Source organism: Scyliorhinus torazame, chromosome 21, assembly GCF_047496885.1.
Source record: "Scyliorhinus torazame isolate Kashiwa2021f chromosome 21, sScyTor2.1, whole genome shotgun sequence".
Classification (NCBI taxonomy): Eukaryota; Metazoa; Chordata; class Chondrichthyes; order Carcharhiniformes; family Scyliorhinidae; genus Scyliorhinus; species Scyliorhinus torazame.
This window is the reverse complement of record NC_092727.1, coordinates 31,826,760-31,843,341: the sequence shown is the minus strand read 5'-3', so window position 1 is coordinate 31,843,341 and position 16,582 is coordinate 31,826,760. Positions and strand designations below refer to the sequence as shown.

The following is a 16,582-nucleotide window of genomic DNA, read 5'->3' as shown; positions in this document are numbered from 1 at the left end:
GCCCCGAGGCCTTCACGAGCAGAGCCTTGTCTGGCTGGTAGAAGTGTGGTTTGCACTCCGCACAGATCTGGCAGGCCCTGGTCATGGCCTTGACCTCCTTGGTTGAGTAAGGTAGGTTGCGGGACTTGATAAAGTGGACGAGCCGGGTAACCCCCGGGTGGCAAAGGTCATTGTGGATGGCTTGCAGGCGGTCCTCCTGCGCGTTGGTGCACGTGCCGCGGGACAGGGCACCTGGGGCTCATTGAGCTCCCCTGGACGATACTTGATATCGTACGTGTCGGGTCGAGAAGATGGCCGCTGACAAGATGGCCGCTCCCATGATTCGCACAAGGCGGATGACGTGTCAGAAGGGGGCGTGTCGGGTCGGTGCACAGCCGCATTGCGAGGCCTGCGGGCCTGAGAGCCTGATTCTTGGGCCGGCTGTTCTTTGTTTTTCTGGCCCCTGGGCCTGGCCAGGCAGACCCTCACAAAATGCCCCTTCTTCTGCCAGTTGCTGCAGATTGTGGAGCGGGCTGGGCAGCGTGGGCGTGGATGCTGGCCCTGCCCGCAGAAGTAGCACGGTGTGCCTCCAGGATGAGCGGGTCGCCGCGCTGCGCAGGCCTGTAACGTGGCTAAGTCTGAGGAAGTCCGATGGGGGCTCACAGAGTCCGCGGGGTACGTACCCAAATTATGTCGGGCCACCTCCAGCAAGGAGGCGAGCGTCAGCTTGTCCTGGAGGTCTTTTGCCCCGTTTTCGAGTAGCCGCTGCTGGATGTAGGTCGAGCAGATGCCGGACACGAACGCATCTCTGATGTGCAGGTTCATATGAGTTTCCCTGTCACATCCTGATGGCCACAGTCCCTGGCAAGCGCGGTGAGGTTTTCAACGAATTTGTCTAGCGACTCCCCCGAGCGCTGCCGGCAGGTAGAGAGCAGGTGCCTGGCGTGTACCTCGTTGATGAGTATGACGAACCGCTTGCGGAGTAACTCGACCGCCTTTTCATAAATAGTCACCTTTTCGAGCGTGGCGGCGATTCTGTGATTCACCCGGGCGTGGAGTAGGCGCAGCTTGCGTGGCCCCAGCATGGGGATCTCTGAGGAGTCCAGGTAGGCCTCGAAATATCGGAGCCAGTATTTAAAAATTTATTTTGCCTCCGGTGTCTGTGCTTCCAGGTTGAGCTTCTCTGGTTTTAGGCCTGCGTCCAACCTGATGTAGTTTAGCTTATTAAATTGTGGTACCCTCAATAACGACGCTTAGAGAGTAAAACGGTAAAGAAGGCTTTAATAAGCTAAGAACTAGCCTGGTGCCGAGATGGGTGCTAACAGAGGTGCCGCCCACAAGGCGGCCCCTTATATACGGCTCCCAGGTGGGCGGAGCTGGAGGCAGAGTCCCCCAGAGTTCCAAGCTCGGCCTTAAAGGGGACATCACCTTACATGATGACAAGGGTACAGTAGTACAGTAACTGTTCATCACATCAATAAAGACTTGCTGTTAACATACTCCCAAGGTGTTCGAAGCAGAATTTCTCACTCAGCCTTCTAGAAAACAACATTAGGGTGAATTCCTCACCTGAGAGAGGTGAAGTGAAGGCTGTTTTGCATCCCAGGGGCATAACAAAGTAGAAGAGCAATTCCAACCTGAGAGAGGAGACCTATCCAGAGCACTTTATTTCTAGGAAACATAAAGAAAAGATTACCAGTTCAGAAAGGTAAAAACAAAATCTTACTCTGCCATTTAGCTTCCCAGGTCCGTTCACGTTGTCGGCCCCTTTGGCCTTGCCACTCAGATATCATGAATGCCCTTCCATGGTCAGAGAACTATAAGACAAATTAGTGTTGCAGGAAAAGTACCTCCCATAAACAGTTCAGAGACAAACTCTGTACAAGCACCAGATTACTGCGCCATCCTTCTCAGTGCTTGATCTGAAACAATGTTTATTTTTTTCATCTTTGCGAAATAAAATTAAAGTTTAGTCCCTCCAATCATTTAATTAAATTACTCGCGTAGGTTATTTAGTAAATCAAGTGTCTTACCCAAATATACCCTGCTCGAAAATGGAGTTCCGCCTGGTTTTACGGATGATTAAGTCAGCAAGCTGTTCAATGACAATTCCAACAAAAAAGGCCGTGTAGCAGGTCCACTCCATGTAGCGTCTCTGTTGATATGTCTGCGAATGAGAGATCTGAACATTTACAGGTGTCCCTTCAGCAGAACTATACCTGCAAGGGAGAGAGCGGTTTCCCCAGACAGCCCTCCCCATGCTGACTTGGCTGGTCGTAGGCTAACAGTATTTTAAAGAAAAGAAAATGTTGGAAGCACTCAGCAGGTCAGACAGCACCTGTAAAGCAGAAGGCAGAGTTGACTTTTCAAGTCGACCTTTCTCTATCGATCAGAAACAGTGGGTTGAAGGAATCGGCGGATGTACAAAAAGCCGGGGGTGAAAGGAACAGAGAGTTCCATGGGCTAGGGGCTAGAGGAGATCACAGAGGTATGGAAGTCATGAAAGGAGCACCTTTCTTTGTGCATTCAACCAAAATCAGTGTAACTGGCACAAAAGATTGTCAATATATAAATGGCATTGAGTGGAAACTCAGCGGGGAGGAAGAAAACACATTTGAAAATGGACACAACAGGTGTTTCAGGTCTGGGCTGCACTGTCTGGAAGTGTGGTGGAGGCAGGTTCAATCAAAGCATTCAAGTTGGCATTAGATGATTACTCGAATAGATGCATTGTGCAAGGTACACAGAAATGCAGGGGAATTGCACTAAGTATTGATGCTTGTTTGGAGAGCAGGTGCAGACATGATGGGCCAAATGGTTTCCTTCTGAACTGTAGTGTTCTGTGGTTTGTGCTGGAATCACCAATTAAGTTCAAAGTGAAAACTCTATTCTCAGGAATACAAAGTTTTAAATTGGGAACATTGATAGACAGAAAGCCAGTAGCAAAACTAAAGGTTGTGAGTGAGCGAGGCCTTGGTGCAGGAGACCATTTTCACGCCAGAGTTAGATGAGCTGGTGTACGCGGGATAATGGATGGGCAGTCAGCCAGACGAGTTTAGCAACAGCCACATCTCAAAGTGACAAAGACGTAGATGAGGATCTCGGGCAGATGGGCTGAGGTAGGGGCAGAGTGGAGCAGTATTAAAGAGGTGGAATTAGACAGCCTTCATGATGGAGAGGAGACAAAGTTTTTAAAAATCAGCTCAAGTGAGATGCAAAAGCTTCATGCAGATTAGCTCAACCTGAGACAGTGGCCAGAAAGGGGTGACACGGTGATACAGTAGTTAGCACTGCTGCCTCACTGTGCCAGGGACCCGGGTTCGATCCGGACCTTGAGTGACTGTGTGGAGTTTGCACGTTCTCTTCGTGTCTGTGTCAGTTTCTTCCGGGTGCTGCTGTTTCCTCCTACAGTCCAAAGATCTGAAGGTTCGGTGGATTGGCTATGCTAAACTGCCCCTTAATGTCCAAAAGGTTATATGGTTTAAGGGAGTAGGGGCGGAGGTGCAGGCCTAGGTAGGATGATCATTCGGAGAATCATTGCAGACCTAATGGGCCGAATGGCTCCTTCTGCACTGTAGGCATTCTATGATTACAAATTTGTATCAGGGTTAAAGACAATGGCTTTGATTTTCCCAAGATTTTAATGAAGAAAACTGCAGCTCACCCAAGACTGGATGTTGGACTTCACTATATCGGCAGTAGAGAGTTCAGGAAAGGTGGAACCATGTTTTATCAGTGTACATGAAGCTGATCTCAACACACAATCAACAAAAATGGCCTTAGATTATAATAAATATCTAAAGTTATCAATGTGTTTTCTTCATAATCGTGACTGCACTGTAATTTATTAGTTGTAAGATGCTTTGAGATTCCCAAGGTCATGACAACGTTATTGAATTGTAAGTTCTCTAAAGATAAAGGCTTCATAACACCTCATAGAGCAAAATTCATACCCATTCCTGCCCATAGCTGTCTTCGACATCATTATTAGTGGTATCTTCCCAAGTTAAACGTATGCCAATAATCCTTGAAGGAAGCCAGCCTTGATCTGCCAAGACAGTGAAGTAACAAAGAAATCCTCCAATTGACTGTGTCACACCTGTAAGAGTCAGAGAATCAGTCTGGTTTCCGCATAAAACAACATATAACTGCAGATGGACATGCAAAATCAGATACCTGGATAAGGAAGGCAAAAATATTCATGCAAATGGGGGTGGGGGGGGGGGGGGGGGTGGGGGGGGGGGGGGGGGTAGAGAATTCCAGGCTTCCACGACCCTTTGAGTGAAAACGTACTCCGTTATTTCACTCCTGAACAGCCCAGGTCTAATTGTGCCCCTTTGATTTGGAATCTTCCATCTGAAGAGATAGCATTTCTCTATCCACTCTGTCAAAACTTGAAGACCTGAATTCGATCATCCCTCAATCTTTTAAACTTCTGGAATGCAAGCCAAATTCAAGTGACCACTCCTCTTTTTATGGGAAATTCACCCTCCAGTCCGGTCTCATCCTTGGAACCCCTTTGCTCCATTTTCACCACCACGGTGACACAGTGGTTAGCACTGCTGCCTCATAGAGCCAGGGACCCGGGTTCCATTCCGGCCTCGGGTGACTGTCTGTGTGGAGTTTGTACTTTCTCCTCGTGCGTGGGTTTCTAACGGGTGCTCCGGTTTCCTCCCACAGTCCAAAGATGTGCAGGTTAGGTGGATTGGCCATGCTAAGTTGCCCCTCAGTGTCCAAAGGTTAGCTGGGTTATGAGGATAGGGTGGGGGAGTGTTTCTAGGTTATGGTGCTCTTTCGAAGGGTCGGTACTGACTCGAATGGCTTTCTTCTGCACTGTGGGGATCTTATGATTTTGTGATTTGAGCTTGTGTCTAATGCAGATCTTCACACATCATTTGCTTCCAGGCCAATTACAGCTCCTGAAAACTCCTAATCCAATTTTACCAGGCCTTATTGCTTGTGTCTGCTCAGCATCTTCCTCTGCAGCCACTTAAGATCCAGAAGACAGATCTGGAGGTCATACCTGCCAATCTCCACTCTAGGAGTACAGCACCCCCAGTGTTCGTTGGCAGCACTGCAGCTTTTCCATGTCGGAAAGAGACACCGTAGAGGATTTTCCAGACCCACCGGCATTTTTTTTGTGGCTCGCCCATCCCACTGCTGGGGAATCCACCACGGGATGGGGAAGAGAGTCACCTTTGGAGGGACCAGAAGATCCCACAGTGAGAACATAGAACGGAGAAGGGCCAGAATATCCCACCTCAGGGGCTTGGGCAGAGGAGCATAAAAATGAAAAAAATAATCTATTAAGATGGTTTTCTGATAACTTGCAACAAATTAAGTGGTTGAAAAGGGAAAGAAGAAGAAAAAAAAGTCTTCAAATTAGGTTTCTCAGGAGTATAACCTCAACATAAGGGGAGCAAATTTAGGACTGGGTTGAGGAGGAACTTCTTCACCCAAAGGGTCGTGAATCTGTGGAATTCCCTGCCCAGTGAAGCAGTTGAGGCTACTTCATTAAATATTTTTAAGGCAAAGGTAGATAGATTTATTTTTTAAATTTAGAGTATCCAATTCATTTTTTCCAATTAAGGGGTAATTTAGCGTGGCCAGTCCACCTACCCTGCACATCTTTGGGTTGTGGGGGGCGAAACCCACGCAAACATGGGGAGAATGTGCAAACTCCACACGGACAGTGATAGATTTTTGAACAGTAACGGAATAAAAGGTTACGACGAGCAGGCAGGTAAGTGGAGCTGAGTCCACAAAAAGATCAGCCATGATCTTATTGAATGGCGGAGCAGGCGCGAGGGTCCAGATGGCCTACTCCTGCTCCGAGTTCTTATGTTTTTGCTCAAAAACTGGCAAATATCAAAATATCACCTTCTTTGAGAAAATGCATTGAGCCTAGAATACCAGGATTAAGAAAATGACTGCCAATAATCTTGCATGTTTTATCTTATATAACTAAGACTAACCACATCAGTTAAGAAGAGTATATTAAACCCCAGCAGTGTACATTGAAGAGGGAGTCACAAATAACTGCAGCAAATTTGAAGTTTCTCAGCTCACCAACTTGCAGATATGAATATGATGCCAGATGCAAGTTCACCAGTCGATCTTTGCTGGGGTTTCGGGGTTGGACATTCATTATATCCCTTTCAGCTTTCTCATAGGCCAATGAAATCGATGGAATCTGTTGTTGAAGCAATAGGTTGGTTAGAAGCCTTATTGCTGGGCAGCACGGTAGCACAAGTGGATAGCACTATGGCTTCACAGCGCCAGGGTCCCAGGTTCGACTCCCCGCTGGGTCACTGTCTGTACGGAGTCTGCACGTTCTCCCCATGTCTGCGTGAGTTTGCTCTGGTTTCCTCCCACAGTCCAAAGATGTGCAGGTTAGGTGGATTGGCCATGCTAAATAGCCCTTAGTGTCCAAAAAGGTTAGGAGTTCTTGGGTTACGGGGATAGGGTGGAAGTGAGGGCTTAAATGGGTCGGTGCAGACTTGATGGGCCGAATGGCCTCCTTCTGCACTGTATGTTCTATGTACTATGATAGTTATGACTAATAAACCTCTGCATTTATAATGTTATGTACATCTCCGCATTCAGATGCATTAAATAAAGGATTTTGTATATTGACAATTCTTTCTGACTCAAACCTTGTGCCCTGACATTTAAGTTTTACTTACCACATTATAGGGCTGCGGTAGTATTTTTGCATTGCTCTTTTCAATCTTTAAATACTGGATTGAATAGCAGCAGTAGGAATATAGTACAGTGAGCGTAGAATAGAATAACAGAATCCCTATCCTGCATGGGTATCATCACCACAACCCAAAAGATTTGCAGGGTAGGTGGATTGGTCACGCTAAATTACGCCTTAATTGGAAAAAAAAAAGAATTGGGTACTTAAAATTTTAATTTTTTTTAAAGAATCACAACCCTTGGAAAGAGTACCCTACTTAGACCCACGCCCCGACCCTATCCCCGTAATGCAGTAACCCCACCTAATCTTTTGGACACTAAGGGGCAATTTAGCATGCCAATCCACCTAACCTGCACATCTTTGGACTGTAGGAGAAAACCAGAGAACCCAGGGGAAACCCACGCAGACACAGAGAGAGAGTCACCAGAGACCAGGACTGAACCCGGTACCCTGGCGCTGTGAGACAGCAGTGCCAACCACTGTGCCACCCCATGTTCTACCTAGCAACCCCTTACCCAACCTCATTCCCCTGCTGTCTTGGCCAGAATTTCTGCTGGCCTTTCCCTCCCACACAATTTGTTCTAAATGCCACAGGGGCAAGGGTCGAACCCAACTTCCCAACTATCTGATTACCTTTGATCCTGGAAGCTTCTGGTGGATGGCTCTGAGGTAGCAATGCAATGACTCCAATGTCTTAACAATAGTGGGAAGAGCAAAACAAATGCCCCCTTTCCTCACATGCCTCCAATCTGGTGGGCTTCATTCTCAGCCAAGGCTGCTGCTCCCTTCACACATGGGGCTTTTCTACTCTTCCCTGGCCTATCCTATACTTCTCCTGTGGTGAGATACATGACAGTACCACGAACATTCCCTCCCTCAACCCCAGTAGGCCACCTATTGCAATATTGCAATGTATACAGTGACCCAAAGTTCTTGTGGGAATGTCCCCTTCTGCGTATGCTGGAAATTACGAATGAGTTATGTAATCCTCTCCTAAACAATGTGATGTGTGAAAGGGAAAATATAACTTGAAATTTAGCTTTATATGCCCATTATCTTTCAATCCATTAAGAATGAATGGAATGGAAAGAGGGAGGACAGAAAAATGAAGGAAACTGGTACAACTGATTCTAGAGCATGAAGGTTACTTACAATATCTGTACCCAAGTCAATGAGCAGGATGGTAATAGTACCGATGGGAAGCGGTATACTGGCAATGATGTACACAAGGAATGGACACAATTCAGCCATGTTCTTGGTCAGGGTGTAGGCGATTGCCTTCTTCAGATTGTCAAAAATCAGACGACCTTTTGAACATATTATGCTGATTTAGTAATGAGAAAACATCCACAGTCTGACAATGATCTTGATGTATTCAATCTCAAATGATGAAAACACTAGCCTAAAGGGATGCTTGAATGCGCAATGTAGACATATATCATTTTCTGGATTCTCAACTTAATTCCCTTGTCCAAAGTGTTTCTTTCTCTCTCCCTTTCCTCAGCTGTTGGATAGCAACATTTCCCACTTGTATTTGGAAGTTGATTGGATAAGGAAATTACATTTATTTCTGAACTGCACTTTATTTAAGTGGCAGGGTTTCCAATAGCAGGCAGAAAGCCAGGGGCAACCCCACCAATCATTTGGGGGGCTCCTGGCTCCATTTTAGGCCCTCCGGGGATAGGCCTCCAAGAGATGCCGGAAAACTGGAGGTCCGACAACTCTTCATTTTGGCAGTGCCACCTTACTGAGAGACACAGCTCTGGATGCAGCCCTCGGAACAAGGTGGGAGGGTTCGCGCATCATCGGACCAGTCCCTGGCAAGGGGGATGGACGCAGAGGGCAGAAATGTGTGGCTGGTGAAAGTAGCAGGGATATTGCAACAGTGGCAGCCATTGCCACCAGGAAGCTGCTCCATGGACCATGTAGTTCATGATTAGGAGGAAACCTCATCATTGAGCCCACAGCGAGGCCTGTCGGGCACTTAAATGTCACAATTGGCCTTTGGTTGGGGGATATGTCATCCTCCGCCTGCTGGTGGCAGCATTCCATGGTGGTGGGCGTGCCATTTGCCACCTTTCCTCAACTTTCCTGCACTCACCCCCCCCACCCCAACCAAACTGAGCCCAACCCTTGAGAGGGCTGGTAAAATCCAGCACACCATTTCTAACCTGTGTAGAAATCATTTGCTTTCCATATCATCTGTAAAGCACTATGTATTTTTTTAAGCTTGTACCTTCTTCCACTCCAGTAACTATTGAGGCAAAGTTATCATCCAATAGAATCATGTCTGCTGAATTTTTGGCTGCGTCTGACCCCACGATCCCCAAAGCTATTCCAATGTCTGCTTTCTTCAGAGCTGGTGAGTCATTGACACCATCTCCTGTAACTGCGACAATGGATCCCTGGGATACAAAGAGGAAGGAGGATCTGATGAGAACGCCAAGTCCCCAAGAATCAACTAGGTGAAAGGAAAACCTACAAAGCTTCAGATTCCCTAATCTTATACAAAAATTGTCAAACGTATTGCAACAGTAGCAATGGTCACCTTGTCCTATATTTGAGGTCAAGTTAAAGGAAATAATTAGACTAAACATAGACAGTAAAAACCCTTTCACTAGCGCCTGATGGCTTTACTGAAAGATGTTTCTCCACAGTCTGCTGCATTCCATCCACAAAGGTTCTGCAATGTACTACAAAGGATGTTGCATGAGTCCCTGACACTTTCAAGCCACTTATTGCATCCACATACAAGATGCTCAATTATGGGGTTCCACCCAATGATGTTGAATGGCTTCAATATATGTTGTGATGTCTACTTAGCTCTAGAATGTCATTACTATGCTTAGTTATCAAATTGTGGGTGTCACAAAGTTGTTCAGACTTGACCACTTCATTTTCTGGGCTAAGTGGAAAATTGGACCAGGATTGTCTAAGCTGTGACCATGAACAGCACCCAAATCCCTGGCAATACAGCAAATTCCAGGCAATTGAGTCCTATTTGAGTTTAGAACATAGAACATAGAACGATACAGCGCAGTACAGGCCCTTCGGCCCACGATGTTGCACCGAAACAAAAGCCATCTAACCTACACTATGCCATTATCATCCATATGCTTATCCAATAAACTTTTAAATGCCCTCAATGTTGGCGAGTTCAGTACTGTTGCAGGTAGGGTATTCCACGGCCTCACCACTCTTTGTGTAAAGAACCTACCTCTGACCTCTGTCCTATATCTATTACCCCTCAGTTTAAAGCTATGTCCCCTCGTGCTAGCCATTTCCATCCACGGGAGAAGGCTCTCACTGTCCACCCTATCTAACCCCCTGATTATTTTGTATGCCTCTATTACGTCTCCTCTTAACCTTCTTCTCTCTAACGAAAACAACCTCAAGTCTATCAGCCTTTCCTCATAAGATTTTCCCTCCATACCAGGCAACATCCTGGTAAATCTCCTCTGCACCCGCTCCAAAGCCTCCACGTCCTTCCTATAATGCGGTGACCAGAACTGTACGCAATACTCCAAATGCGGCCGTACCAGAGTTTTGTACAGCTGCAACATGACCTCATGACTCCGGAACTCAATCCCTCTACCAATAAAGGCCAACACTCCATAGGCCTTCTTCACAACCCTATTAACCTGGGTGGCAACTTTCAGGGATCTATGTACATGGACACCTAGATCCCTCTGCTCATCCACACTTCCAAGAACTTTACCATTCGCCAAATATTCCGCATTCCTGTTATGCCTTCCAAAGTGAATCATCTCACACTTCTCTACATTAAACTCCATTTGCCACCTCTCAGCCCAGCTCTGCAGCTTATCTATGTCCCTCTGTAACCTGCTACATCCTTCCACACTGTCGACAACACCACCGACTTTAGTGTCGTCTGCAAATTTACTCACCCACCCTTCTGCGCCTTCCTCTCGGTCATTGATAAAAATGACAAACAGCAACGGCCCCAGAACAGATCCTTGTGGTACGCCACTTGTAACTGAACTCCATTCTGAACATTTCCCATCAACCACCACCCTCTGTCTTCTTTCAGCTAGCCAATTTCTGATCCACATCTCTAAATCACCCTCAATCCCCAGCCTCCGTATTTTCTGCAATAGCCTACCGTGGGGAACCTTATCAAACGCTTTACTGAAATCCATATACACCACATCAACTGCTCTACCCTCGTCTACCTGTTCAGTCACCTTCTCAAAGAACTCAATAAGGTTTGTGAGGCATGACCTACCCTTCACAAAGCCATGCTGACTATCCCTGATCATATTATTCCCATCTAGATGATTATAAATCTTGTCTCTTATAATCCCCTCCAAGACTTTACCCACTACAGACGTGAGGCTCACCGGTCTATAGTTGCCGGGGTTGTCTTTGCTCCCCTTTTTGAACAAAGGGACCACATTTGATATGCTCCAGTCCTCTGGCACTATTCCTGTAGCCAATGATGACATGAAAATCAAAGCCAAAGGCCCAGCAATCTCTTCCCTGGCCTCCCAGAGAATCCTAGGATAAATCCTATCAGGCCCCGGGGACTTATCTATTTTCAGCCTGTCCAGAATTGCCAACACCTCTTCCCTACGTACCTCAATGCCATCTATTCTAATAGCCTGGGTCTCAGCATTCTCCTCCACAACATTATCTTTTTCCTGAGTGAATACTGATGAAAAATATTAATTTAGTATCTCCCCTATCTCTTCATATTCCACACACAACTTCCCATCCCTGTCCTTGACTGGTCCTACTCTTACCCTAGTCATTCACTTGTTCCTGACATACCTATAGAAAGCTTTTGGGTTTTCCTTGATCCTACCTGCCAAATACTTCTCATGTCCCCTCCTTGCTCGTCTTAGCTCTCTCTTTAGATCCTTCCTCGTTACCTTGTAACTATCCATCGCCCCAACTGAAACTTCACACCTCATCTTCACATAGGCCTCCTTCTTCCTCTTAACAAGATTCCACTTCTCTGGTAAACCACGGTTCCCTCGCTCTACGCCTTCCTCCCTGCCTGACCGGTACGTACTTATCAAGAACACGCAGTAGCTGTTCCTTGAACAAGCTCCACTTATCCAGTGTGCCCAACACTTGCAGCCTACTTCTCCAACCTATCCCCCCCAAGTCACGTCTAATGGCATCATAATTGCCCTTCCCCCAGCTATAACTCTTGCCCTGTGGTGTATACTTATCCCTTTCCATCACTAACGTAAACGTCACCGAATTGTGGTCACTGTCCCCAAAGTGCTCTCCTCCCTCCAAATCCAACACCTGGCCTGGTTCATTACCCAAAACCAAATCCAAAGTGGCCTCGCCTCTTGTTGGCCTGTCAACATATGTGTCAGGAAACCCTCCTGCACATACTGTACAAAAAATGACCCATCTAATGTACTCGAACTATATATTTTCCAGTCAATATTTGGAAAGTTAAAGTCTCCCATAATAACTACCCTGTTACTTTCGCTCTTTATATTTTATATTTACTCATTTTGCTCATTAGAATTCTATGGATCTGGAGATGTTAAAAGAACATTCTCAATGCTATTGCCTCATTGGTGTCTAAGCCTCAAATCAGAACACCACGAACAATTACTAAAGAAGGAGGAAACACATGATTCAACTTCTATCCAGGATTTGACTTCAAGGAAAAGATAGATGGTTTAAAATAAGCACAAAGTGTTGGAAATGCTCAGCATGTCCGACAGCATCTATATCTGACAGCTCCTGTGGAGAGAGAAACACAGTTAATAGTCAGGCGTGAAAAGTGGCGGATTTCCCATCAGCCGCGATGGCGGGTTTTCGTCCCCTATTGTCCGCTGCAGAGCTCAGTAAATATTCATCCACAGGAAACATGCCAGAATGCTGACAGGCCTTTGATTTGCCTGCCATGCCATGACCTCACCGCTGCCTTACCCTGAGTGCCATATATAATGTGCAACCATGCACACCAGGACTGATACAAAGCAAGAAGACATCTCCAAAACCAAAGAAGACTGCTGCTCTCAACTTCAGTGCGCCTCCTTGGACTGCCCGTTGGATACAGTTCAGGTCCACTGTTATGTCCTGCACTTCAGCTTTGGCCACAGGTTCACCCACCTCACCACTCCAGCTTGGGAGGGGCTGGCAATGGCAGTGAGTGCCAACTCTGCATGCAAGAGGGCCACCACCCAATACAGAAAGAGGATTAATGATCTTGTCCATGCCATCAGGCTCAGTTCATGATATCACTTTTCTTGCCTCACAGACTCACCAACCTGTCACACATTCACATTGATCTCACGCGCTGCCAGCTTAAATCACACCATCCTCACTTTCATGCACACCTTCCCATCTCTATTGGCCTCCTATCCTCTCAAGCTCTCATTCTCATCCTCTCCATGGCTCCACACACACACACACACACATGCCAGCCAGGCATCCTTATCATCTACCTTGGTATGTGTCCTGCTCACATCTTCACTATTTGTCTTTATGCAGAATAGGCTCACTCATGACAACAGGGAGAGATCCTGCACTGGAGGAGGAGCATTCAGTATCAAGGTCCTCACTCCCTTGATCACTTGTTGGGGGGGACGTGGCAACAGGGATATGGGTGGTGCACATCCAAGTGGGAATCCTGCAACAGCTCATCCCACAGATGACACAGAGTGCTTTGTCCTCTTTTCAAGTTGTCTGGTTTGCACTAATTTTCTCTACTGGTTCATTGGTACTTCTGGAAATCACCTTAGGAGATCTTCAAGTCCATTTTGGAAGGACAAATATGAATGCGGAATACAGGGTTAACGGTAGGGTTCTTGGCAATGTGGAGGAGCAGAGAGATCTTGGGGTCTATGTTCATAGATCTTTGAAAGTTGCCACTCAAGTGGGTAGAGCTGTGAAGAAGGCCTATGGTGTGCTAGCGTTCATTAGCAGAGGGATTGAATTCAAGAGCCGTGAGGTGATGATGCAGGTGTACAAAACCTTGGTGAGGCCACATTTGGAGTACTGTGTGCAGTTCTGGTCGCCTCATTTTAGAAAGGATGTGGAACATTTGGAAAAGGTGCAAAGGAAATTTACCAGAATGTTGCCTGGAATGGAGAATAGGTCTTACGAGGAAAGGTTGAGGGTGCGAGGCCTTTTCTCATCGGAACGGAGAAGGATGATGGGAGACTTGATGGAGGTTTATAAGATGATAAGGGGAATAGATAGAGTAGACAGTCAGAGACATTTTCCCTGGATAGAACAAACCATTACAAGGGGACGTAAATTTAAGGTGAATGGTGGAAGATATAGGGGGGATGTCAGAGGGGTTCTTTACCCAGAGAGTAGTGGGGGCATGGAATGCACTGCCTGTGGAAGTAGTTGAGTCGAAAACATTAGGGACCTTCAAGCGGCTATTGGATAGGTACATGGATTACGGTAGAATGATGAGGTGTAGATTAATTTGTTCTTAATCTAGGACAAAAGTTCGGCACAACATCGTGGGCCGAAGGGCCTGTTCTGTGCTGTATTTTCTATGTTCTATGTTCCCTCAGCTCTACGTCCAAGATGAGAAAATTGAAATAAGCAGCCTTGAAGAGCCATAACAGCACTCACCCACACCTTCCACCAGCATGACTACACACATCTCGTTGGGACCTAGATCTATAGTCGGCTTGGGGGATCACAATCCAGCTAGCACAACACACAATCCGGTCCACAGCAGGCAGAGGCAGGGTCATTGGAGATTGCCGGCATTCAGGGGACTGATGGGTCCAAGTCAGGTGATGAGTCTCAGGGCTCTGTCCAAAATCAGTGTTGGAGCTGTGGTGACAGTCAAGGGAATATCAGAGAAGGATATCTGCTGTACTCCTCAGATTGCAGTGAATGATAGAGGAATCCATCCATGTTTAAATGAGGTGATAGCACCATACCTTGGTCAACACAGATAGACAGATAGAGAAGGGGCATGTATACTGGAATTCTATGCACTCTCCTTAATGCGGTGGGTGTTCCAAGCTACGAGTGCGACCTCAGAGCTCGTGTGCGCTCCTATGTGTCAATCACAATGTTTCTGAATACACTTGTGGCAGGTTCACCAATAATTGTGAGGACCTTGCCCAATCAATGTGCCCATTCTATGTCCCTCTCAGCCACCTTATGGCCGTGCCACTAATGCCTACATCCTCAAGAGTATTACATTTCCATTGTCCATTCAACAGCCCCAAGTCTCTATTCACAATTTAGGGATGCGCACTGTGTGTAGCCTGATCTTAACACTGGCCAATGTCAGTGACTGTGATTGCAAATTATGAGATATTGTGCTCAGTGGAGCCTTGGAGCAAGCTCTGGAGGTATATATGGTAGATTGAACCTATGCTGAGAGAGCCATTGGATAGAAGCGAGGATGTAGTGAAACTGATGTGCGATCTTCATTACCAAGTGAGGGATTCATGATGTCTGAGCCGACTACAGATCCCCATGGACATCCCTGATGATGGACTGTCTTTGCTCAAGAGGAGGTACTGTAATGCGTGGCAGGCAAATTTTACAAACTCGTCATCCTCAGAGGATTCACGTCCATCCAAAGGTAAGGATGAAGGCAGAACAGCCTCCCTAACTGCGAGCGTCAGATGTCAATGTCATAGATTATCATAGAATTTACAGTGCGGAAGAAGGCCATTCGGCCCATTGAGTCTGCACCGGCTCTTGGAAAGAGCACCCTACCCAAGGTCCACACCTCCACCCTATCCCCATAGCCCAGTAACCCCACCCAACACTAAGGGCAATTTTGGACACTAAGGGCAATTTAGCATGGCCAGTCCATCTTACCTGCACATCTTTGGACTGTGGGAGGAAACCGGAGCACCTGGAGGAAACCCACGCACACACGGGGAGGATGTGCAGACTCCGCACAGACAGTGACCCAAGCCAGAATCGAACCTGGAACCCTGGAGCAATTGTGCTATCCACAATGCTACCGTGCTTGTAATTGAGAACAAGGAGACATGGGGGATGGGGATGCAAACATGTCTAAATTGTTTTCTGGAAACCTGCATTCTGCCTTGGCACCCTTGGCCAGAGAGGTGCCCTTCAGTAGGATCCTTGATGTGACACAGAGTGTGTTACACTGTTGTTGCCGTTGGATATCATGAATTGAAGTGATAGGGAGGGGTTAGTGGGCAAGGGGGACATTACATACCAAAGATATCAAAGAACAAAAGGCAAAGGGAGTGGTAATGGTTGTAGTAAAAAACAAAGCATAAGTCAAGAATAGGTCTTAATAGCAGAATAAAGGTCAGTCCTGTCTGAGAGCAAAAACAAGATACAGACTGCACTTAGCAAGAAGGAAAATAAATGGGAGACAGAGTTATTGGTCTGAAGATGTTAAACTTAATGTTGAATTCCGACGGCTATAAAGTGCCTTATCAAAATAGGAGGGTCTATTCCTCCAATTTACATTGGGCTTCACTGGAACACTGTTGCAGGCCAAAGACAGAAATGGGCATGAGAGCAAGATGGTCCATTGAAATGGCAAGTAACAAGAAGGTCTGGTTATGCTTGTGATGGAGTGGAGGTGTTCTGCAAAGAAGTTATCTAGTCTGCGTTTGGTCTCCCCAGTGTAGAGGAGATGAAAGTAGACTAAATTGGAAGAAGCATATGTAAACCACTGCTTCACCTGGAAGGTGTGTCTTGCGGCCTTGGACAGTAAGGAGAGAGCAGGAAAAAGGGCAAGTGTTACACCTCCTGCAATTGCATGGGAAGGTGCTGTGGAAAAAATGATGAGGTTTTGGGGAGATAGAGGAGTGGACCAAAGTGTCACAAGTAGAACTTCAGAACACTGAGAGGAGAGGGGAGGGGAAGATGTATTTGGTGCTGACATCATGCTGGACAAGTGACTGAATGGCAAAGGATGAGCTTTTGAAAACAGATGGA

At 46.6% G+C, this 16,582-nt stretch overlaps 2 protein-coding genes across 4 annotated transcripts in view; one reads left to right on the top strand and one right to left on the bottom strand.

The window, feature by feature from the left end:
• LOC140398241 (potassium-transporting ATPase alpha chain 2-like) overlaps nt 1-16,582 on the bottom strand; it is a 99,738-nt gene that overhangs the window by 8,093 nt on the left and 75,063 nt on the right. For both annotated transcript variants that reach the window (XM_072486665.1, XM_072486664.1), the window contains exons 15-20: nt 8,919-9,087; nt 7,835-7,989; nt 6,049-6,172; nt 3,933-4,078; nt 2,013-2,146; nt 1,549-1,650 (exon numbers count right to left, since the gene is read on the bottom strand). In XM_072486665.1, coding sequence (XP_072342766.1) covers nt 1,549-1,650; nt 2,013-2,146; nt 3,933-4,078; nt 6,049-6,172; nt 7,835-7,989; nt 8,919-9,087 — 830 coding nt within the window. The remainder of the gene's footprint in view (nt 1-1,548; nt 1,651-2,012; nt 2,147-3,932; nt 4,079-6,048; nt 6,173-7,834; nt 7,990-8,918; nt 9,088-16,582) is intronic.
• Nucleotides 1-16,582, top strand: part of LOC140398244 (uncharacterized protein CXorf65-like) — a 68,270-nt gene that overhangs the window by 29,302 nt on the left and 22,386 nt on the right. The gene's annotated exons all lie outside the window — the stretch shown is intronic.